This window comes from Rhinolophus ferrumequinum, chromosome 14 (genome assembly GCF_004115265.2).
Source record: "Rhinolophus ferrumequinum isolate MPI-CBG mRhiFer1 chromosome 14, mRhiFer1_v1.p, whole genome shotgun sequence".
NCBI classification, from domain to species: Eukaryota; Metazoa; Chordata; class Mammalia; order Chiroptera; family Rhinolophidae; genus Rhinolophus; species Rhinolophus ferrumequinum.
In genome coordinates, this window is record NC_046297.1 from 11,288,651 (window position 1) to 11,313,744 (window position 25,094).

General features: G+C 40.3%; 1 protein-coding gene across 6 annotated transcripts in view; it reads left to right on the forward strand.

Annotated features, from left to right (window-relative positions):
* NCOA2 (nuclear receptor coactivator 2) overlaps positions 1–25,094 on the forward strand; it is a 255,430-nt gene that overhangs the window by 161,920 nt on the left and 68,416 nt on the right. For all 6 annotated transcript variants that reach the window (XM_033125744.1, XM_033125740.1, XM_033125745.1 and 3 more), the window contains exons 3-4: positions 2,105–2,209; positions 4,057–4,229. In XM_033125744.1, the coding sequence (XP_032981635.1) occupies positions 2,124–2,209; positions 4,057–4,229 (259 nt within the window). In that variant the 5' untranslated portion in view covers positions 2,105–2,123. The remainder of the gene's footprint in view (positions 1–2,104; positions 2,210–4,056; positions 4,230–25,094) is intronic.

Consider the following 25,094-nt stretch of genomic DNA (forward strand, 5'->3'; position numbering starts at 1 on the left):
ACCTTACCCCACGGGCTCAGGGTACCAGAAAGGAAGTTTAGGAAAGCAGACGTACATTTTTCTATAGTTTTGTGTTTTTCAAGAATGAATAACAGTAGGACATTTTTATACTTTAAAGGAATCATTTATTTCAATAAAATGTAGCACCTGAACTGTATGTACCTAAAATGTAAATACTGTCATTATTTTCTGTGGATTTTTGACACATTTTGGAGAACAAACTTGAAATCAGTTAATGCAATGAAAGGATTAAGGCAGGAGAAGCAACTTCTTAAGGTCCCACAACTAACCAGGTGGGGTTTGGGCACGGATACTGGCCTTAGCTTCTCTGCCCTACTGCCTCTCAGAGTCTGGTTTTGATGACTAGGTTGTATCTGTAAATGTCTTGGTAAATGCTAAATGCATAGTAACTAAATACAGATTATACTTATTATCAGCCCCAAATTGTGATGACAGCACAGGACCTTGGGACTTGGTTACATTGCTCCCATCAGCAGGAAGCTCAGGCTTTAACTTGCAGATATGTCCCCTCCTTTGTAACCTCCTGAACAGAATGTGCAATTGATGCAAAGTCGCTCAACTGCTACAGTGTTTCTTCGTCCTGCTTACACAGGACTCCTAAAAAAATCAACTCCTCTGCCTCCCTGGATCAGGGCTGAGGCCATAAGAAGTAACTGTGGTGAGACGAGCATCCCAGATGTCCCCAGGGCAGCAGCTGGGCCAGTTGATGCGTGTGCGACAGTGATTCGGTGGTCGGTGGTCAGTCTCCGTGGCGCTTTCTTAGCCCTCCTCCCTCTTTGTCCTTGCTCTTCATTAGCCTGTTGCTCACCAGCGTCTTCCTCACGCCTTTGACCTTCTACTAACTTGCCCTTCCCTCTGATTTTTCCAGCATGGAAAGGAAGAAAAGCCACTATAGAAAGTAAAATATCGAGAAAGTGATTTTTAGAAACCTGGAGGGAAAGAGGAAGGGGGAAATCGCATAGAATTGGAGCTCAGGGAAGGTTTTTAAATGCTGACTTAGACTTTCGGGGCTGCCTTTCGGGGGGCAGGGGACTGGCGGCTGAGCAGTTACTGAGCACCTTGAGTAACAGTTATCTTCCATTTCCTCAGAATCTTGTTAGGCCATTTGTTCAGTTCGTTTAGAACTCAACCTCTATTGCTCTTGTTCTTTGCGTCTTTAAACATTGTTTTGATTCTGCCAATGATGACCAACGTGAACACACTGATTCTCTTATTACATGTCCTTTTATTTTCTTACCAAAAGGAATTCAGCAACCCGGAGCCAGTAATGGGCCTCTTCTATTGGGATCCATGCTGTTACCTGATTTTTTTGAGTGCATCTTGAGACCTTGGGTGACAGCTGCTGCTAACGGGGTGGGAGTGGGGGCAGGGGACAGGGTGTGAGAGAGGAAACCAGGCTGAGAGGTGTGCTCAGGGACGTGAGCTGCCCTGGAGGTAGCGCCCTGTGCGAGGAGCAGGGAGGCAGCTGCTGTGGGAGAGGGGCGCCCCACCCCCACCCCGAGACTCCACAGGGAGGCAGGAACGTCCTGTTTGAGGGGCATTGCTTAGGCGGCCTTGTGCAGGGCTGGGAGACAGAGGGGTATCCTATGTACCTGGTCAGCTGTGGAAACGTTCAGCTTCATGACGTAGCACTGCCTCTTCCAGGGGCTGTCATGGCTGAGCTGTGGTGGCACAGGCGTCACATTGGCCAACCCAAAACAGAGACTGGGAGGAGCCCCTTACAACACCTGTAGTTTCCACCTGGTGCAAGAGGGCTCCTGAAACTGGACGCTGGCAGCAGAAACCCAGGGCTAGCAGGCTGTGGTTCCTGTGGTGATGAAGTACAGGTCCTGTTTAACGAGTATGGGCCCAGTGAGCTAGGCTTGTTTGTGTTTTAAATGTTAACCTTTACATTCGCCTAACCTTTTAGCAAGGTAAAAAAATAAATGCAGCCTTTTCAGTAGAAGTTGTTATGCATGTACATCAATCAAAGCAATGTGTTAATTACTGTAGTCAAATTTCTGATTGAAGTCAAAGTTTGGTAAATGGATCAGACACTTTATCATCAGCACTTTGAACTTTCCCCCCTTGTTTTCTGTTTTAGTTGCTGATATGTGTTCAAGATGAGTGGGATGGGAGAAAATACCTCTGACCCATCCAGGGCAGAGACAAGAAAGCGCAAGGAATGTCCTGACCAGCTCGGACCCAGGTGAGAGTCTGGCTTAGAAACAGGGCGAGCGTTGCCCGTGAAAGCCACATGCTTGCTTCTCTCATGCTGGAACGCTGATTTTACACCTCGTGGAAATGTGGTGTCTGGTTTCTCTCCTTCACGGTTAAACCTTTGAATATATATTATTTAGCTTATGTTTCGGAGATGTAAATCAGTTACAGATCTTATTTTTCTTTACAAGAGGAAAGCTACAAGATGGGGAACAGGAAAGAGGACCAGGAAGAGTGAATAAGAGAGGAAGTGGAGGAGAAGGCAAAAGGCCAATATTTTATATTCCCTTTTCCCTCCTAGCTGCCAAGCAAAATAAGCCTGTGAAGTGACCACATCCCTGCTCCTGTGTGTTGCCACTAGATTCCCTAGTACTTCCTGGCTAACCACAGTCTTCTGTCTGTCAAACTGCCTTTCGTGCCCAGGGCTCCTCCTCGAGGAAGCTGTTTGGTAAAATGGAGAAGGGGCTGTTCTCTCATCTAGTGCTGTGATGGTGCCATGTGGGGTGGGTGCACCTCCCAACCCTCCCCCGACTCTCTGCAGTCTTTGTCACACAGCCCCCTTCACCTATGTGTCATTTGTTTATTACCTTGAAGGGTTTGGAGGTGAAGGACCGGAGGTGGAGGTGGGAGGGGGCCCAGAAGGGAAACTTGGTTCTTCCACTCATTCCAGCCACTCCCTCCGTTTCCCTGTACTTAATAAACTAGAAACTAGGGATACAAATGAGACTTAGGAAAGCCAAAGTCTGGTCCTTGCTCTGCCGGTAACTCACCAGGTGATCTTGGACAAATCATGTAACCACTATAAATAAACGGAGAAATTGTATTCCATCTTAGGTTTATTAGTTTGTGAAAATAATGCTAATACTTAGAGGCTAATATATGGAAGTCTATTACAAATTACAAACTTTTGTAAATTGGTATTATACACAAATAATACTAATTTGGTAAAAATAGAGAAAGCTGCTACATTAAACAACTTGCTTTTTTAATGTATCGCATTGTTTGAATGTCCGTTAATGGGTTCTCTACTGCACTTGAGGAAAAAAATGATACGCTGTTATTATCAAAGGGAAATTTTGAGTTTGCTGTTTTATCAAATTCTGACGAGAAGATCTTGCCAATTTTTCTTATTCCCTCCCTTTCATTAACTTTTTAAAACTTTAGCTAAACTTGGACCATTTGTTTATTTTTTGCATGTCATTCAGCTTGGACAGTTAACAAATACCCTGGGTCAGTTTCGCTTTTGTTTCAGCTGTACTGTGGTTTTTTACATTGTCTAAAAAGGCTGTTTGGTTTGATCCTAAAGAAGTCTGAGAAATTATAAAGGTTTATTTATATTATTTTTTTATGCTTTACCAAAAATCATCAAAATTGATGGATTGCTATAACTATTATAGTTTAGCTTCCCTTTCTTCTTTGACTACTCTTACATAAATTTTTATAAATGTAACCTCCCTTAATTTCCTAAAACATTCCTTTATTTATTCAACAATAAATTTGATGCCCACTTGTGCCAAGTGTTGTATGAAGCACTGTGGGGAGGAAATTGACCTGATCCTTCCTTGTCTCTGTGAAGCGTAGAGTCCAGTGGGAGACATCAGGCAGATTGAACAAATGATCACACGAGTAAATGTATAATTATGAACTGGGGTAAGTTTGATTGCAAAAACGATGCAACATTTGGGGCAAAATCAGGGCTTTTCCCCCAACATACTTCCATGTTTATATAAGTAACTTTCGTTTGCTGTCTTTATATTAGAACTTGTTTAACACGCTTATCTTTTTTATAATAGCTGTTTTTCAAATTCATAATAAAAACATGTTTCTACTTTTTAGCCCCAAGAGGAGCACGGAGAAACGCAATCGTGAACAGGAAAATAAATATATTGAAGAACTTGCAGAGCTGATTTTTGCAAATTTTAACGATATAGACAACTTTAACTTCAAACCTGACAAATGTGCAATCTTAAAAGAAACTGTGAAGCAAATTCGTCAGATCAAAGAACAAGGTAAGAGGACTGAATTAATAGTTTGGAGAATTTAGTTGATTTCTGTTTTTCCACGTATGAGAAGTCCCTTCAGAGTCCCTTTCATCCATTTCTTATGCTTAAATTATTGATGAGGAAATGACATCACAGTGCAAGATAAATGCAAGTATCACTTGCAGTAGCTTATAAATAGACTGTATATAAAATTCAACAATTCTCTAAAGACGACGAATACTGAGGTGAGGTGGAGTGATGTCCCTTTTCATCTACATGCCCATTGCTTCTCCTCCCCACCTTGACATTTTCGTAGCTTGCACAGCAAATAAATGACTGTCGTAATCTGCAGTGAGGGGCCAACTGAAGATGGAACCCGAAGTAAGGAGGCGAGGCACCTCCTGTTTCAGCTAGTCAGCATATTTCATTAACTCCGAGCCTCAACTGGCCGCACCGCTAGATTAGAATTTCATATCCTGAATGACAAGAGATTTGAAAGGCTCACACATCGCGTCAGAATTTTTTTTGTGAAGTTGAAACACAAAACATGACAGCTTTCTTCCTGGGGTTTTCTTTTCTTTTCTTTTTTTTCTGAGATCATTTTTCTGCCTCTCTTCTTTGATATTTTTGCCTACAGAAAAAAAGTTAAGCAAGTAGTATTTTTAAAAACACATTAGATTTTGTGGTGCCAAAAAAAAATCTGTATCAGGCAAGTACGAACAGTGTCTCTGCGCTCAGGGCCAATGTATATTCTTAAGTATTCACACACTGCCTTCCTTCAGGGCTAGGGAGATTATTATCTCCTGTAATCTGATTTTGAATGCATCCTCCTAGAGTTCGTATTTTTTTATCTACCTTTTATGTAATATTCAAAAGAGGCAGATTTTAGAACAATAATGTCTTTGTCTATATAGGTATATGAGCGTGACACTGCCTGCTTCCGTCTATTATAAAATCCTAGCTATCTATTCATTCATATGTTATCATCATAGCCCTTTCCATTTTCATACATTTACCTTCAGCTAAGTTTTATATAAAACAATTTTACAAATGTAGTTCTAAGAACTTAAAAATACACAAACAGCATACACAACACAGTTTCTAATGCCAGCCCACTTTGTAAATCAGTCTTTTACTCTATGGTTTTTCCATCAAGATTACATCATTACATTCAAGGAGTTTCTACTCTCAATGCCCGTCTCAGTCTCCTTGCAGCTCTTTCTTCTTCCTTCTTTTCCTTTTGAGGTTCACTAGTTGTCGAAAACTCAGTTAATCTCAGTTTTGTATCTTCAATTTTTGCTATCAGCAAATGGATAAAATAATATTCCTGGAGCTCTTAGGGAAATAATTGGTTGAAGTTTTTTGTTTGTTTGTTTGTTTTGTATCTTAGAGGCCAGAAAAATATATATATATATGTATATATTTAATTGGTTCAGGTTTTACAGGGTTTTGAAATTCTCGTATTTCTAGTTGCTGATATCATATCATTGCAGTTTTGTTTCAGGTTTCTAAAGATTTTGAATGATTCCATTCTGTGAACATTGCATGTTCGGTTATCCTTTCAAACAGTTATATCTGTATGTTAATTTTTTACTGTCAAGGTCTGACACAAGGTTTTCAAGTTTTGCAAAACCTTGGTAATTCCCCCTTCAAACCATAAAACACGTTAAGATGTGTCATGCTGGGACTCTGCCATACTTTCACTGTGGGATTAATCATGAGGCTTCCTGCCACAGCCACCCAAGAAGCAGCAACAATAAACACCCTGTCACGTCTTATTCTTCTAATAATGTTCCTGTTAATTTGAAAAGTAACGTGTTTTGAAAAGGAAAACAGAAGTGAAAAACCGAATGAAAAGTACAAATATACTTTTCAGTTCTGAACTAGTCTAGCATTTTAAGAATATTGCTTGTTTAATAAATTGGTTTTTTTAAAAAAAAAAAAAAAACAGAGCAGGACTTTAGAATCAAATCAGACAGAAGCTAGGTTTGAATCCTGGCTCTGCCTCTTACAAGCTCTTTGAACCTGGACAAGTTATTTGACCTCTCTGAGACTCAGTTTTCCTCACACAGAATTTGGTAATCACAGCATGTAGACTGCACCATTGTGGAAGAAATTATGAGCTGTGTACACGCACTCACTCAGCAGGTACCTGTCACCGTAAATGTTTAGTAGGTCTTCAGTAAATATCTTTCCCACATTAAGCAGAAAGGCGACTTTTTTGTGTCACCTACCGTATGCTCAGATCTGCAGATAATGAGCTCTTCCTTCAGATGGAAAGTGGGCAAAATAGTTATAAATATCCTCCCCTTCAGGGTCCTTTGAAGAAAGTAAGATGGTTCTAGTACCAGAGATCTGTGCACAGCCTGTGCTCGTCACTCCACTGACAGCTCTGTGTGGCTTCTCTCAGCAGCTGACAGACAGTAAGGTTCAAGCGCAGCACAGACTGGAGCCCTTCTCTCTCCCTCTCTGTGTGCCCACCCGCCCAGCCAGTCCCCCGTCACTCAATATAAATAAAATCCAACCATCATCTTTACAACATTGTGCAAACTTAATTTGTATTTCAGTCACAGGTGTCAGCTTAAATAAAGTCATAATTATCCTAGAGAAGTTAAACTGGATTGCAGGAGGTGCCCCACTACAGAATATACAATCGGGAAAGCTGGGCTTATATTTAGGGAACCTTCCAGTGTCAAAAGCTCAGGCAGGTCAGTCAGGCATGACGGGCTCTTTCAGTCAAGTCTACTCTGTCATCAGCTGCTCCTCAAGTTTCCATACGCTTTATAAATAAAGGGAGAGGAGGAAGGATATTTTTAAATGGCCTAAAGGATGGGAATTTGGAGGGGGAATTACCAGCTATTTAAATACAGAAGCATTCTGTTGTATGTAGCCCGTCGCCTGCCACCGCACGGGACCAGAGCGCGTGTACACAGGTGTCTACCTTAAACCAGTGCACCAACTTTGCAATACTGAAATAGGACGTTTCATCCAGTTTGGTGTTATGCTGATAGGTGTGTAGAACTTCTGGCTTCTATAACTTACAAACAGTAGTGATAAATAGTAAACAACCTTTTTTCCTAATTGGGAGGCTTATGTTGCCTCTATTCCACAGAATAGTAAATAGTATGAAAAATACAGATGATTTAATTTTGGATTACTGTGTCTAATTTCACACTTTTTAACTGGAAACCTAAATAAAAATTTCTGTGGAAAGTGTATGGTAATTCCTGTACTCTTAAAAAATAAAACTGATTCAACATCATAAAAACAAACAACCTGATTTAAAAATGATAAGAGGACCTGAATAGACATTTTACAAAGACATTTTACAGATGGCCAACAGGTACATAAAAAATAGTCTGCATCACTAATCATCAGGGAAATGCAAATTACATTAAAACCACAATGAGATACCACTTCACACCTGTCAGAATGGCTATTATCAAAAAGATAACAAACAATAAGTGTTGGTGAGGATGTGGAGAAAAGGGAACCCTTGTGTACTGTTGCTGGGATTATAAATTGGGGCAGCCACTATGTTAAACAGTACCGACATTTCTCAAAAAAAAATAAATAAATAAAAATAGTACTACCGTACGACCCAGCAATCCCACTTCTGGGTATTTATCCGAAGAAATCGAAAACACTAATTTGAAAATATATATGCACCCCTATGTTCATTACAGCATTTATTTACAGTAGCCAAGATATGGAGGCAACGTAGATATCCATCCATAGATGAATGGGTAATGAAGAGGTGCTGTGTACATGCGCGCACATACATAGATACACACAAAATGGGATACTACTCGGCAATAAAAAAGAATGAAATCTTACTATTAATATGCGGCAACACGGGTGAACCTAGAGGTTATTATGCTAGAAGAAGTAAGTCAGAGAAGGACAAATAACATGTGATTTCACTTATATGTGGAATCTAAAAAACAACAAATGGACAAATAAAACAAGCAAACTCACAAGATACACAGAAAAAAACAGGTGGTTATTAGAGAGGGAGGGTTGGGAAGATGGACAAAAAAGGTGAAGGGGATCAAAAAGTACAAACTGCCAGTCATCAAATTATTCATGGGGATGTAAAGTGCCGCTTAGGGAATCTAGTCGGTAGTATTGTAACAACTATTTATGGTGACAGAAGGTTACCAGACTTACCGTGATCACTTCGTAGATATAGGTCTAAGCACTATGCTGTACACCTGAAACTAATATAATACGTATGGCAACTAGAATTTAAAAATAAACTTTAAAAAATGAAGTGTAAATTTACTGAAACATTTAGGGGAGTTCGAAAAATTAAAGCATTTCTACTGCTCTGTTTAAAGTAATATGTCCTCTGTTACCCAAACATAGGTACACCTTTCCGTTGTTTTTTTTTTCTGAAATAATTTAAAATGAACTTTATTATTTGGAAAACATTTGTCACTTTGTTTAAAGCCACTTTAGTGCAGTGTATTTGACTAAAGGATGTATGTGTCAATTAATAGAGAATTGTTTGCAACCTTTTGTTATTATTTTCCTGGAAGTAGTTTTATGAGTGAATGGAAACTTAAAACTGAAAATATACAGAGGATGCCAAAAAATGTATACACATTTTAAGGAAGGAAAACTGTATTAAAACTGTTATACTCAATATATACCGATAACAAAAGATGAATACAAGTCCCATTTGACTTCTGCAATAACAAGAGGTGCTCAAAGTGGTTCCCATCAGTGTCCAGACATTTCTGATTACAGCGAACTACTGCTTGAGCAACGTTGTTGACCAAAGTGTCCACATTTTTTTGGCACCCAAATTTGTGTTGGTGCAACCTAGATTTGGGGGGAAATTCCTTGTTGGACCAAGCAACCTGAAAGGTCATTCTGGTTTCTCATTGCAATTATTCTAATGATGTAATTTTGATCGGCATGCCAGTGTTAGAACATCGGGATTGTAAATTACTTCATACATCTGAATTTCCCCTAATATGGAGAATAGCATCAAAAAATACAAGAAGTATTTTAAGAGAGGGTGAGGGGTAGTGGTATGCTAGCGTCAACTTGTATCAACCAATGAGAGACAGTTGTTAAATTTCCAGAATTTTATAAGCTAATTGATAAGCACTGCCATTATTACTAAAAATAATATAGACTTACAATTAAATTATATTTAAAAACAAAGGTAAGGAAGACCAAATCTCATCATTTCCTAATTATTCTGCATTTTACCATTATCCATGCTCGGGGACTCTTTGTGTCTTCTGACTCTGTTTACATGATGGAAGTGCCACGGAGCGGAGGCTACTGCCCACCTGTTCCCAAGTCTGCATTCAGTCATGTTCCATTGAAATCAGCCCTGGTGAGAGTGTTCCCACCATGCAAATGTGGAGATCAGTGAACTCTACAAATCAGGGCTGGGTTTACTGTTTTGTGGGCTGTCATTCTAGACTTAAGAAAGTAATGGAAGAAATGTTAGTGATTAACATCTAACATTTTAACATTAAGTTACATGCAAACAAAATCATATCCAATGCAGCAAAAAAGTCACTCACCAATTGACAAAGAACTGAATTTTGCATGTAACATCTTCACCATAAGTTTCATTTCACTTTTGTCTTATTCATTAACTTAAAATTTTCAAACAATGTTCACGTCGAAACTATACTCTTTCTTCAGTTAGAATCATATGTTCGCTACAATACAAGAGTTAGGGAAAAATCGGCAGAAGTATTCTGTGAGTCAATTGGCTATATAGAATTTGTAAATTTCTAATGTAGCCAATTGAGTGTCGTATATTTTATTAATCATTGATAAATTATATACTACGCATCCTTTACACTAGTAAAATTTGTACTAAACATTATGATGCTTACTATTTTCCCCCAGAGCTGGTTTTTAAATATTTCCCAGTATAGCTCTGGTGGGCAGGTTGTATTGTAACAATTATTTTTTAGAAAAAGGAAGTAGTGATGGAAACAACTTGATTCTAGCACATAAAAGTAAAATGTAGAGCTCATTGAAATTATGTTTTTCCTTCATGTTCTTGTTTTCCCCGCGTTAATGCATGGTGTTCTTGTGATGGAAATTCAGTTCTTCCAAGTTGAAGTCTAGGCATGAACTCCTAGCTGTCACCCAGCAAAGTAAGCCAAAGGACTCTGCTATCAGTTTCCTTCCACGGGTAGGGTGTCTGTGAATCAGGCTTTTGGGGTGATGTTTCCAGGTATTGCTTACATTCCATGTGATGAAACCATAGGGTGATGGCAGATTCATCCATGTCGCTAGGAAGGGAAGGTGAGTGAACTCAGAGCCTCTTGGGCGCGCCCTTACTGACACTCTTACACTGAAGACGGTGTTTTCGATTGCCCGTAAAATATTGATGGTCGTACAAACTCTTGATTATTTCAAGAATGAATGGGAGACCAATAACGACATATATATTTTAACTCTTTTTTTAAACAGTGATCCCTTACTCACTACATAGTTTGAATTGCAATTGCCACCTACTTTTTGGTCCTATGTGCTTCTAAAAGTGCTGATGATAATTAAATGGCCAAAGTCAACTGGCCAGATGTAAGAGTGGCCAACAGAGTAGACTAATCGTCCAGTACAAGCCCCAAACCCAGTTGTCAGGATATAATCAATATAATGAACTCATGAAGAGCATGAGCTTTAGTTAAAATCAGATAAACCCAGTCTCTCTCTTCGCTTACTGTATGACCACGTGTAAGTTTTTCAACATCTCTGGGCCTTTACTTCCTAGTCTGTAAAAAGAGGATACCACTACCCATTACAGAAAGTTCTTGTGAAGAACCTGTTCAGTAATGTTTGTAAAAGGTTTGATCAAGTACTTGGCACGTTGAAAGACTTACAAAACAGTAGTTATTACCCGTATTGTTTCTGATATCTATACTCAGAGTCGTCATCCAGATAAATCTAGGTTTTCTGCCTGAGAACTCAATATTGATAGGGAAACACGCAGTGTTCAGATATTTTCTCTGTTACAGTTTTAAGCCTTAATATTGTTAAAATGGTAATTCTTTTTAATATAGAAATACATAAACAGAAGCTACCAAATCATTGCATTCGAGACCCGCAAACCAGAAATGTTGTGCTTGGCATGACTCCTGCCTGTTCTGGTGCCCCTGCCAGACCTTGTCACTGCCTGCTTGTCGCTGGTCACCTGAGTGACATTCTTAAGAATCCTGCTTTAAGGAGAACTAAAGAGGGCAAGAGTCTTGGCAATTTTTATTTCATCCGTACCTACTTACTTAAACACAGGAATGAAGGTGGCCCTAAGTAGGACTCCTGAAGATATGAAAGTATTAACATGTTCTTTCCTTGTTTGACAGTATAACCTGTGATTGGCATTCTAGCTTTGATGATTGCAGTTTTTAATGAAGATAAAATATTGTTCTATTGATCTGCATATAATTCACTTTTATATTCTAATGTGGATCAATGGCTCATGTTATTAATGAAATCCTTAAAATTAGTGAGCAAAAGTGGAATTGCTGCTCCCATTCTCTCCCAGGATCCTCTTATTATTTTTTTCTTAAGTATGTGGAAGGTTTTCTTGATGTTTAACAGCTTTCGGATGAAGAGGATTTAAATAGTTTAATGTACCCTAATACTTTATGATTTTAACAATTTATGACATGAGCTCTAATTTCAAGACTTATTCTGGCTTCCACACTCTGAAGAAAGTCAACATCCCTCGTCTTCTTGATCTCCTTGTACTGTTGCGAAAAGGAATTAATTCTGACACCCCACTGTCTGTATAGATTTTATTCAAGAGTACACATTCATTCAGTAATTATTTTCTTGAGCATATGCTATATGCAAGACATACTGTTATTCACTAAGGGAGAATGCAACAAGCAGTAGTGCATTGTTCTTTTCCTTGGAGCTTTCACTTAATTGGGGGGAAATCAACTTGTAAACAACCAGCTATGGAACTGGAAGGGACAGCGGCAATAAGTGTGATTAAAGATACTGGTGCAGGCCGCATGGGGAACAATAAGTTTGAACCTGGCCTTGCTGTGAGAGTCGTATTTTAATAGGTGAAGGAATGGTGACGGCGGTGGGGCCCGAGAGGCGGTCCAGACGGGGAGCATGGGAACCCCAGCAGAGGCACGGGACCCTCAAAGGCGTGCAGTGTGTGCTAGGGCAGAATTCTGTGTAGCTGCAGAATTCCATGCATTGACGCAGTCGGTTGGATTTGAGGTGAAAAGGGCAGATGAGAGCCTGACGAGATAGTAAGCAGAGTGCTACAGCCATACTGGACTTGGTGATGTGAAACGCGACTCCTCACCATCTTCAGCAGAGCTGGCTTCAGTTCATCTGCCATGGTTTCTAGAGCCTGGAGCCGCCCTGTACTGGGCATGGGACTTGTGAATCGTAATTTGAACAGAAATAAAGCAAAGATGGAGAGCACAAATACCACTATTTGACTATTTTTTATGTTGTCATTGTCTTTTTGGTTTCAGCTTAGAGTACACTTTTATTAATTTGTTGTTGTTGTTGTTGGTTGCTTTGTTTTCTCTTTTGTTTGGTTTTGTTTTCTATTTCTTTTTTTAAACAAATGAATAAGAACAGCCTATTTTCCCAAACTGTTGTACTGGTAGAATGAGGAAAAGAGAAGTGGTGCTGTTTTTGTGTACTTTAACATAATTTTCAGACTAAGATGGGTTATATAGAAATAAATTATTTTTACATGGAGCTATTTTAATTAGGCCTTCCAAGAAGACTTTTTTTTTCTGGTTTGGTGACATTTTTTTTTTGTTTGTTTTTTAATTCTGAAAAAAAAAAAAAAAACCTGACAGATTTACCCTCTTGACTAATTATGTACTCACTGTTGTACAACAAGCCTCTAGAACTTCTTCATCTTGCAAAGTGGAAACTCCATACCCATTGATCACCTCTCATTTCCCTGGCAGTCACCTTCTACTTTGTTTCTTATGACTTTCATTATTTTAGATACCTCATATAAATGGAATCATGCAGTATTTTTCTCTTTGTGATTGACTGTTTAACTGAGCATAACGTCCTCAACTTTCATTTATGTTGTAGCATGTGACAGGATTTTCTTTTTAGCTGAATAATATTCCATTGCATGTATATACCACATTTTATTTATCCTTTCATGGATGAACATTAAGGTTGTTTACACACCTTGGCTATTGTGAAAAATGCTGTAGAGAAGTGGGTAGACAAAAAGCTCTTTGTGATCTTGTTTTCAGTGCTTTTGGATAAATACCCAGAAGCGGGATTGCTGCATCCTATGGTAGTTCTAATTTTAATAGTTTGAGGAACCTCCATACTATGTCCGCACTGTTTTACAATCCCACGAACAGTGCCCAAGCGTTCCTGTTTTTCCACCTCCTCACGAACCCTTGTTATTTTCTGGGTTTTTGATAGTGGCCATCCTAACGTGTGTGAGTTGGTATCTCACTGTGGTTTTGACTTACATTTCCCTGATGATTAATGATGTTGAGCATCTTTTTCAAGGCGATATTTTGAAAAGAACAAGAATCGAATACGATGTGACAGCATCGGATGCCTTCTGTAGTCAAATATCTTGATGTCATATGTTGCTGCATCATGTAAGGCACCAAACATGACCGTAAGCCAAGCGCAGGGAGGAGCTTGTGTGGTGCAGAAAGATCCTGGAAGATAATCTGAAGTCAGTAGGAAAAGGAGAGAAAACCACAATGGCGATCTCCCCTCTAGACATTGGGCCTCCTTTCAGCTGTTTCTCGCCTTCCCCTAAAGAACGTTTCTTTCCCTGAAGCCTTTTACTACATTAGACTTCTGTGGAGGTTACGGGGAGGGAAGAAGTACCGCCTGCATAGACCATACCGGTCATCTGTTTATCTGTAGTTGGGGGTGGGCAGACAGAGGCCCTCACATATGTCATTTACCATTCTTGCCTCCTCTGTCACTGTGTCATTCACTCGGAAACGTTGTAGTTCATTTCTACTTAGAAAATGGCCCCTTTTCCTAATTACTGAGTCATGTATCTCTGGTAATAAGTGTAGGAGTCCATGTTTTTAATCCTCTCATCTTTTCTGTCACCCCCGATGATTTTAAAGCCATTCCAGGAAAACTGTTGATCAGGTTCTGTGTCTCAGCTTTGCTGGTAAGAAATGGGGACCCTTAACAGCTTGTGTTTTGTCGTGAGTGCGCAGTCCAGTCCAAGGGGGTCTTCTGCAGATTTGTGCCTTATTGTCCTTCTGCGTTCAGCCTTCACTCCAGACTGCTCTCATCAGCATATCAGATCTCGAATCCTGATTTGTTTTCTAAGGGTGTGACAGTAAAGGATAATTCACAGACTATAAGACTTGCAGTTCTGCTTACAATACTTACTGAGGGAAGACTCTGGAGACCAGTTAACTTTAACCTGAGAATTGATTTTAATCTGACCTTTTTGTATTGTGGTAAAATGTACGTAGAGGAAAATTTGCCATTTTCAGATACACAGTTCAGTGGCAGTACGTGCGTCCATCTCCAGGACCTTTTCATCATTCCACACTGTTTAATCACTCACCCAGCCCCTGGCAACCACCATTCTGCTTTCTGTCTCTCTGAGTTGGACTACTCCAGGCACCTCATGTGAGTGGAATCATAAAGTATTTGCTTTCTGTGATTGGCCGATTTCACTTTGCTTACTGTCCTCAAGGTTCATCCATGTTGTAAGATATGTCTGCATTTCCATCCTTTTTAAGGCTGAATAGTATTCCATTGCATGTATGTCCTATATGTTGTTTATCTGTTCATCCATCCACAGACATTTGGTTGGATTCCACCTTTTGGCTATTGTGAGTAAGGCTAGTAGAAAGGAACATTGGTGTACAAGTATCTGTTGAAGTCCCTGCTTTCATTTTTGGGGAGATAGATATATAGATACTCAAAAGTGGTATTACTGAATCATATATGTAATTCTATATTTCATTTTTTAAGGAATCATTATACTATTTTCCACAGTAGCTGTAATTTGACTTTTTAATATCAGATTAAAGTATTTTGATAAACAGATTGAAATTTTACTATGGCCCCATTTTCTTACTTTGAAATCTTCAAGTAGTTTTTCTCCTCAGTAGACTCCATATACCTCCTCCTTTTCTGTTTACCAAGGGACAGCTGAAATGTCAAAAGGCCTGTGGCATTGTAATCACTATTGTCATAAGTAGTAAGGAGATAGTGAAGCAAGGTGACAATTACCTGCCAGCTTTCAAGTGTGAAACTTGGTTTTGGATGGGTAGTGGTGAGTCATTTTGTTATTTTATTCAGAAAATACTTCGTGCCTCCTTTTTCCTGAGTCCCAGGATACAGCGGAGAACAGACCATGTGACTTCTTGCTGTCGTCATGGAGCTTGGAGTTAGTAGTAGGAAAGACAGGCGGTGGATGAGTATATAGTGGTGGAAAATGCATCTCCAGAGTAAGGCCAGGGCGCTCTGCGAAAGGTCTGTTCTTGTTGGGGGTTCCTGGAAGGTGCTCACTGGCCTTTCAGCTAGAAGTGAAAAGGTAAGTCAGGGCCCTAATAATATTTAATACACACACTAACAGTGGTGCATGCATGCACTTTGTAAATAAATATACATATTTTATATACATTGTACATACCTTTCAAAAATGCTGATAGAATGAGCTATCAGAGAAGTTTCTTCCAGACAATCCTCGGTGAGTTGTTTTCAGAGTATACGATTAGCCTTACAGCTAACAGAGGAGTAAACAGGGAGACGTCAGGAAGGAGCCTGGACCAAGAAAGACCTGTGGTTCTAAAGCCTTCCAGGATGATGGTTTTCTTCTCAACACATTGTTCCATCTTCTTCCCTTTACTGCCACGTTTTCTACAAATGAAGTAAGGTACTCTCCCATTTGCTGTGTGCGTACCGAGATGTGGCACAGACATAACTGCCTGGAATGCCAGCAGGGACAACTTCCTGTTGAGCACATCTGGCGGGCCTCTTCCAAACCCGTTTACCCTCTCTAGTAGTTCTGTGCCCGCTGACCATCCTTCCTGAAAACACTTCGACTTTTGTCGGTACTCTGTTCATACTCGTGCACTGTCTCTCTGCTCATCTACCCTTGGCCTTCTTTTGGTCCCCCACTAAATTCCTTCCTTAATCACTTTTAGCTCTTTCCGGCCTTCAGCTATCACATATGTGCCAATTACTGTCTACTGTACGTCTCTGCTCTTGACCTTTCCACATCTTTCATTGCAGATACTCAGTGCCTTTACCACCCCCACTGCCCACAGTTTGCAGTTTAGAGTTTGCTCCCCCTCCAGATTTCCAGCTGCCTCTTAGATACCTCCCCAGGGTATCGCAAACTGAACCCTTTTTCTCCTCTGCCTCCCTAGACAGAGTGGCTAGTCCTGTTTCCTGGGCCCACTCTCAGTGGGTTTTCCCATGACACTAGCGAGGCTAGAAACCTGAGTCCTCGGTGCATGGACCTCCTCCTGCACCCTTCATCAGATTCAGCCAGCCAGTCACCTGCCAGTTCCTTGCCATACTCTGTGATCTCCCAGCCCTGTTTTGCTCATTTTTATTGTGAGCACCCTAATGTAAGTAGTCTTTTCTCACCTCAACTCATCTCTGCTTCTCTACCTTCTATCATCCATCCCTGTTACTACCAACATTAATTCCCTTAAAAGTGTATTAGGTATGTGATTGCTGTTCTCAGAACATTCAGCAAGTGTCTCCTGCCTCCAGAATGCAGTCAAATGTCTTCACATGACGTCCAAGGCCCTCCACCACCTGGGCCCAGCATGTTTTTCTGGGTTGTCTCCTGCTCTTGTCTGTCTAGCCATTCTTTTAGGCAGAACCTGAAGCCTTAATTATTCTTGAACCTATAGCTGCACAGCTGTTTTGCCATTGTTAAGTAAAGTACATATTTCATTTGGCTAGTAATATAATAGTTTAAACTTTTAAAAAACTTTCTACTACCATGTAAAGTCTCTAATGGAAGAACCATAGCTTATTCATTTTTACATCCTTTCCTTAGTGCCTTGCACATAAGAGATACTTTATAAGTGTTACTATAAATAATGGACATAAAAATTAAGGATTTAGAGGAAATGTGAAAGCAACAAGAAATACAGCGTTTTTCTCCAGATGCTTCAAGAAGGTATGAGTAGAACAACGGGGAAAGAAGGGATTTAAGGACCATCATTAACTACTGTGTCAGATTGAAATAGCAGCACATGACATAAATTCCAGCGGTGAAGTCTGCAGATGACCGGAGGCCATGCCGGGATTATACTAACAAGCGATAAGCCTGGGGTTTGGATGTACGTGCTGTGATAGATGGGTGGGTATAGGTCTATTGATGGATGTACAGATATAAATAGAGATAGACATCAGGCAAACGGGGGTAACAGAGGAGGTAGGAAATAAAACTTTGTTAGACCTCCATGAATATACTGAAGTTACCAGCTCAGTAATGTTTAGCTAGATAAAATCTGATGTTGAGAATCAGGATTCCTTGTATCCAAGGCTGCTGGATTTTTTCCTTTAGCAGTATTAAAGCATGGCGTATTAATATATCCACACACACTGTTTCCAGCTACCTTCTCATCCCTTCTGGAAGCCGCTGCTTCTGTGCTGTGTCCCTATGCTGCCGCTGGCTGCCCAGACTGAGGATCGATACGATTGTCTCACAGATAAAGAAACAGATATGCAGAAACATTAGTAAAGTTGAGGCCATAGAACTAGTAAATGACAGACTAGAATTCAAACCTAGTCCGCTGGTGATTCCGAAGCCTGTGATTCTTCTGCCGTGTTCCATGAACTGTGAGGATTGTGGTCACGTCTTTAACTTTGCCTGTGTTTATTATGAGAGAAAATGTTGATCTATAGAGAAATTCCAAAAGCAGCACACTGAAACCCAAAGGAAAGATTTATAATAGTTGATTCCTGTGTCGTTAGGGTTAGTTTGAACGTGTATTATTCACAGAGTGACTTGGATGATTTGGGGTTAGGTGTGACGTCATTAACGAGCTTAAATCTTATGGAGCCAGCAGTCAAGGGCTGTGAAGCCTTGCGGGAATACAGCACTGAAGTTATGGACCTCACTGTTGACTTTCAGAGCGGATAACACCAAGCTAATGAAGCTTCACATCCAGGCCCCTGGCTTGCACTGGCCCCTTGAGTGCTGGGACTCGCCACATGTTCTAGATTGGGAGGTCATTTCCATCAGGAGGTACTTCTTCGTGAACATTTCAGATAGTTATCTAAAGTGATCTCAGAAGAACTTTGAATCTTCTTCAAAGCTCTAGTGTTTTGCTTCTGTTTCTTTCCTCATTCTCTAGAAATCAGAATGAGAATTATCCTTTCTTTTTTTCCTTCCTTCCATCCTTCTTTCCTTCCATCCTTCCTTTCTTTTTTAAGGAGGACGCAGCTCATTGTGGCCCATGTGGGGACCGAACTAACAACCTTGGTGTTACCAGCATCATGCTCTAACAGCTGAGCTAACCGGCTGCCCCATTAATTTTGTATTTTTAAAGAGAGTCCCCTCATTCTAATTGTGTAAACTTCAGACCCTACCAAACAGATCCATCCCTATGTGCTGGCAAAGTTTATAACCTATACTAGGACGAAAGCAGAAGGCCCAGCCGACACCGTGGAGGTGACAGCTTGTACACACGGCGTGCTTACGCTGTGCCAGGCACTGCTGTTTGCACACATGGTCTCACCCCAGCCGTGCAGCACCCTGTGGGCAGGACTAGCTATTCGCCCCACTGTACAGATGAGGAACCGAACCTAGGGTTTGAGTGACTTGTCTAGAGTCACACAGCTAGAAGGTAGTGGAACTCGAGACTTGCGGTCCAGATCTCTACATAGCTTCAAAGCCAGTGCCTCCCAGTGAAGTAGAAGAATAAAATAAACATGTCACCCAGCTGTTTACCTTGCTTTTGTCTGCCATTTGGAAGCAGTTGTGATGAGTGAATCGGGGAAGTGTGTTGTCAGCCGTCTAAGACCTACTGAGACACCGCGCTTTAGTTACTGGGAAGAATGTTCTTTGCAGATCCCTATTTCAGAAGATGATGAACACTTTCAAGACAAGTCAGCTTTTCCTGTCAGGGAAGAAAAAAGAACAAAGATGATAAAAGATCCCCAGAAAATAGAAAGTTGCTGTCTAGGCCAAAAAAGACTTCTTGGTATTTAGCCAGAAAATTAGATACCGAGCTTGTTTTAGAACATTCGTTTTGTACCCTTGATGTGAGCACACGAGGAATTGTTCTGTCAGAGTGGATGTCTCGTCTTTTTATCTGTCCATCTTGTTTGTGCAGTGGAACCTGTAGATAAACAACACTTTTTTCCTGGTTAAGTTGTTCTCTCTGGTTTCAGAAAACATATTCGGAGCAAAACAGACTTTACTGACCATCCCTGTGACCACCCCTATATTCATTTCATTATTGACCAGGGAAGGAATGGAATCCAAGGGCCATGTTTCACACAAGAGTACTTAGCTGTATACAAGACTATGCAGAGAGTGTTTTAACTTGTGTTCTGTAAAGGAAGTGTGTAAAATGCAAACTTCCACTGGAAAACGGATTGATTAGATTTCACGTATTTAAACTTAAAACGTTTAGATATCCACAGCTGTTGGAAAGGGTACTTTTGCCTTATGTTTCTCATTGCTGTTTTAAGCAAAAGCAAGCCCCAATTCAACATCATCACATAGAAAAAATACATTGGTTTTACCCAGAATAGGAAAATTGTTCATTAAAGTGAACTTAGATTCTACTCTTACAGTGTTAGATCCTCGATCACCTGTAATATATTTAGGGTCCTTTTGGGACTGCCAATATTAGTGATAAGACATGTTGTCCTATGGAAGAAAAGTAAAGAGAAAGAAATTATGGGATACTCCTCATGGTCCTGCTTCGCATGTGTTCAGTACTGAGACACCTTTTCATGCCCATTAAGGCCAGATGGTGGACTCTGCGGAATTCCCAGGCCATTCGGGGGAGTCCCATAGGTTCTATTTCTTTAAACCTGAAGTGATTCTCAATAGAGGAGTGATTCCTTACCTTACATTAGACCGGCATATGCATGCCCCCACTTGTAAGATTTCCAGTGTTAAATTTATCTTATAGCCGACATCAGAGGGCAGGAAAGAAAAGAACGCCAGCCCTGCTGAAATTGGCATGATTATTCTTTACCACTACCCCCCCCAAATTAAGCTCACCTTCTTCAGAGCTTTTTTCTTTTGACAGACATTCTTCAATTTGTAGATCTTTTTTTTTTTTTTTGTAGATTAGAAAATAATAACATATAGTAAATTTTATTTGGAATATTGTTAGAGAGTGAAATTGTCAAAGGTGAGAGAAAATACTTTTGTCTCTTTGATTATATGGATATATTCTCTTGTGTGATTGAATTAGTAAATCCATTTGTTTCCTACTGCCATGCTTTCTTAAGAAAGAAGCACAGAGTCTTCAATTTTGAAAACCATTTTTCCCCCTGAGATTTATTTGTAAGTTAATTGTTTGGGATGGAGGATATTTTCCATCAGAACAATGCAATTTGGGTGATTAGATTCCTGGACCAGTTCCATAAAGCCTGTTGTAACCAATGATACTTCTAACTAGAATAGTTCTTAATATAGGAGGTATGTACGGCTGTGTTTCAAAAAACATAGAGACAGTGTAGTGGTAAATAAGATGCAGACTCTTCTAGAAGCATTACTCACTTTATTGTAACCTTTTCTCTCTGTTATATGTCATTTCAAGTGTAGATGCTGCCCTGTGGGGCTCCATGCACATCATTGATACTCAAAAGATCCCTCTTACCCGAAAAGGTGGGAAGCTCTGGCCTGATGTTGATTATAGGGTGAAGGGCAATTCAGAAGCTCATCAACCAGCACATTCATATATTTCCTGGAAAGCTCTGTTCTGCATTTTCAGAGAGGCCTGGAGCGTGGTTTCCTCTTCCTTCCTTCTGCCCGGTAGACTGTCCTGGGCACCCCTCCGACCTCCTCCCCCCAAGGTCTCCACTTGCCAAGCAGCACCAGTCAGGACTCTTGCTTGAGGACAGGAGCAGAGTTCCAGGAGGGCAGGCCAGGGGGTGGTGGGGAAATTCAGACGTGCGTGAGAGTCGGGAAGCCAGGCGGTACTGTGGTCGGGGGCTGGCAGAGCCAACCCAGACTCCTGGCCACGTTCTGTCCTTTTCTTCACAGCCCACCTGCTGCCCACTTCACTGTCTTTCTCTAACTACTCCCTTTATTTCTACTGAGATTTTTCTTCTGTCCATTGCAGCACAAAAATTCAGGTTTTTATGTGCAGTTCTTGTCTCTGGAGCAAATGTTCATTCTGGAGTTGTTCAGTGAAGCAGATAAAGTAAAAATAACAAAGGAGTCACAACATTTCAGAAGTCTTTAAAACTCATAATAAATCAGGTTCCAGATGGTCTTTGAAATATAAATGAACCCATTTCAATCTTTGCCTGTTTCCCCAATTTCATCTTCAGTCTTTAGAAACCCCTAAATGTATTTCTTTTGATCCCACAGGAGGTGCTTGTGGGTCCCCCTCATTTCCATACATAGCCCCCTTTCATCTGTCTGTCTTTCTCCCCTTGTCTCTCTCTAAGCGGGGGCTCTGAGAAATGGGAGTGAGGTGATCTGTGCAGTTGGAGGGGGGAAGGAATCGCCTCTGTCTCTCACGACCGGCCTTGTTTCAGTGCTGATGTGCGGACATGTTACCTGACTGACCAGGTGGGCAGTGGAGTTTTTGGTCCCTATTTAGTGGCTCTGAAGCAATAGCATTTTCATCTTTGATATCTATCTTCTCATACAAAAGTTCCAGTATTCAGAATTGTAAGAATATACTCACTGCCCCTCCTTTGCCTGTAGGACACAAGCTATTTTCATATTTTAAAAAACTATCAACAGTATTAATTTTTTCCAGATTGATCCTTGGGGTAAGGGAATGGGGAGGTGGTCATCACGAACCTGAAAGGCCATGGATCCAATGTCGGGATTTGGGAAGACCTGCCATGTTAATTCTCGTGTAGAGTCATAGCTACCATGTTTCTCAGTCAGCTTTTTTCTACCAGCGGCACCCCTTAGCTCTCTTCTCCAGGGCCTCCTCCTCCAAAGGTTAAGAACCACTTTACCCTCCCCAGTTTTTCATATATAGTCACTTTGAATGTTCATCTTCTCCCAACTTGCTTTGATTTTCCTTCTTGTAAGTTAGTTGATGAGTGTTGTTCTACATTGCTTCTCTTCTATATACTCATCGGAGGACCCCTTTAGTTTCTTTCCACATACTATACCAAATCGTCGTCTTTGGGAATTGAAGTTTTAAAATTGAGCTCCTGATTTTCATGTTGGGATAAGTGAAAGAACAGATCTAGACACGTAAGTGTTTTAGCTCCACTCCTGACTCGGGACTCCTAACTTAGAAAGGACGGATACATAGCCCGTCTTGTAAACACCCTTCTAGTTACGCGACTGTAGGTTTTTCTCTTTTAAGTTTACCAGTGAATTTAACTTTGAAAAGTTGACAGATTATTTTTATTCCTGTAGAGTAGGCTCTCAGACTGAATTTTTGAGACCTATAAGTCTAATTTCCTTGGCAATTGGGTTTATCCTAAGAGAATAATATAAAAGATCATTATTAACCTTCACATTTTTATTTTCCAAAATTCTTTTGAGCTGCTACACTTCAGAGAACAAATTAGGCCCGTTAGCATCCTGAGGTGTATGCATTGTTCCTGGTGTGTTGATGGAAGTTTATTTTGAGTTAAATAATCAGCTCTTGCCCTGTTCAGTCTGATGAAAGCATTCTTCGTGAAATCTTAGGTAATTAGTTTCTCTTTATTCACATCTGGATCAGTGCTGTTTCCTGAAGTTAACTCTCCAAGTAAGCTGAGTCTTCCAGCTAAATAAATTTTTTAAAACTCCTAACACTTACAAATGTATAAATTTCATTTTTCTTTTGTTGCATAAATGCACAGCACTTTAAAAGATAATCCACTAACCCCACTGCAGCACTTGGCTTAATCATAGGCGGGCAAGGCTTGTGTTTTTTACCTTTGTATCCTTACCAGCTAATTTCCTGTTTATGTTTCCTTTAAAAACATAAAATACGACTTTTTTGAACACAAATAAACATTAGGAAGTATAATCCCTCATCCCATCTGCGTGCCGGTTGGTCCTGTACAGCCCACCCAGACCACTTGAGGGCCTCTTTCCATCGCTTTCTCCGGAGTGTGGATCAGTGCAGCTCACGTTCAGTGGGTATCTCCTTGGGGCAGCAGTTGCAGTAGAAGGTGGCGACACAAAGATGAAAAAAAGTCTCTGGCTCAAGGACATGACAGTCTTGAGGGAATCCTGAGACGATCCAGGTCAAATCAGATGGTTGCCATGTGAATGTAGTAAGTGATCTGACGGCAATGTCGGGGAGGAACGGAGGCGTAAGAAACACTGGAACACCTGAGATTCCAGGAAGACTTGCTAGATGAAATGACACCTGGGACCAACAAGGCCCCGATCACAGTCTAGTAAAGGTAGTGACACCCAAGAATCCACGATTCGTGCTGCCTCGGCCTGGCCTGCCCTTTCGGAGTAGGCTTTCATGCACCGTCCCCTGCTTGGGCTGGCTCCCCAAAAACATGCAGCATTATTTTAATATTTAAAAAAGAAAGACATTTACCTTTGGTAAAATACTCCTGTTTTATCCCAATGAAAGTTAAAATTTGTGTTTTCAGTGTTACCGTTGATAACTGAAGAAAAGAAACTTACTGTTTTTACTGACTTAAATAAAAAATTTAAATTTATTGGTAGAAAAAACATGGAAATGATATTAAATTTAGTTCATTTATAGAAGTGTCTCAAGATAACTTCAATGAAATATACTGTTATAAGTTCTTGGATTCTACTGGTTTTATCACAAAGGGATGTAAATGTCTTTTAGTAGAAACTTGTCTAGTTCTATTTTTTTCACTGTGTCTTAGCCTTCTGAAGTCTGTCCACTCCATTTTTAAACGTGAACGATTTCACATTTTTGTTATACAATTATTTATATTAAATTATTTAAAGTAGTTTCATTTATAATTTGTGACCAGGTTTATTGGATTCTTTGTAAGACTGCTTATAATTATAAATGCAGAATATCATTACTTAGCGCCTTTCTTCTGTGGAGCTCAGAGCACTTCACGTGCATTATCTTAGTAAGCCTCGTAACATCCCTGTGAGCTAGGGGCATTTTGCAAGCGATTATGAATTGCATTGCTTTGCTGAATCAGCACAGTCGTAGAGCATTATGATAAGTTTGGGAAAGATTGAGGTCATGTACTAACTTGCTCTCAGGAAACCCTATATGCAGCCAAATATTTTCCTTGGCAACACAGAGCTAACAACTGCCACCATTCTAGTCTCTGGGAAGCCCACTGTCCATTCATGCAATAAAAAATAACAAACAGTACATTTTGCAAAAGCAAATCCGAGACAGTGTATCTGAGAAGCAGGTGAATTACAGACGGCACAAGTAACAGCAGCGTCTTCCAAGTCCAGGCTTGACATCTACAGAGAAAAGGCCACCTCTGCTCCTGACATGGCTCTCGAAACTGGGCCTGCCCAGTTGTCATTTCTCATCTTCAGCCACTTTACCTGCCTCACCTGGAGCCATCACCTCGCAGGCAGGATATCCAAAAACAAGGTTTTGGAATTCAAACCGTCCATCTGTGTTGAGGTTAAACCTGTTTTAAAAAGCCAGTGGGTAGAACTTTTCTGAAGTCTTGATGACAGCATAATACTAAATCACCCAGCGTTTGGAAGCTTAAGTAGGATAATTAAAATTGAAAATAGGAAGAATAAATTTTATGAAGATTTTATTTCATTATTTGAAGGGTTATAGAACGGTGGAGAAACATCTCACGTCTAATATATGT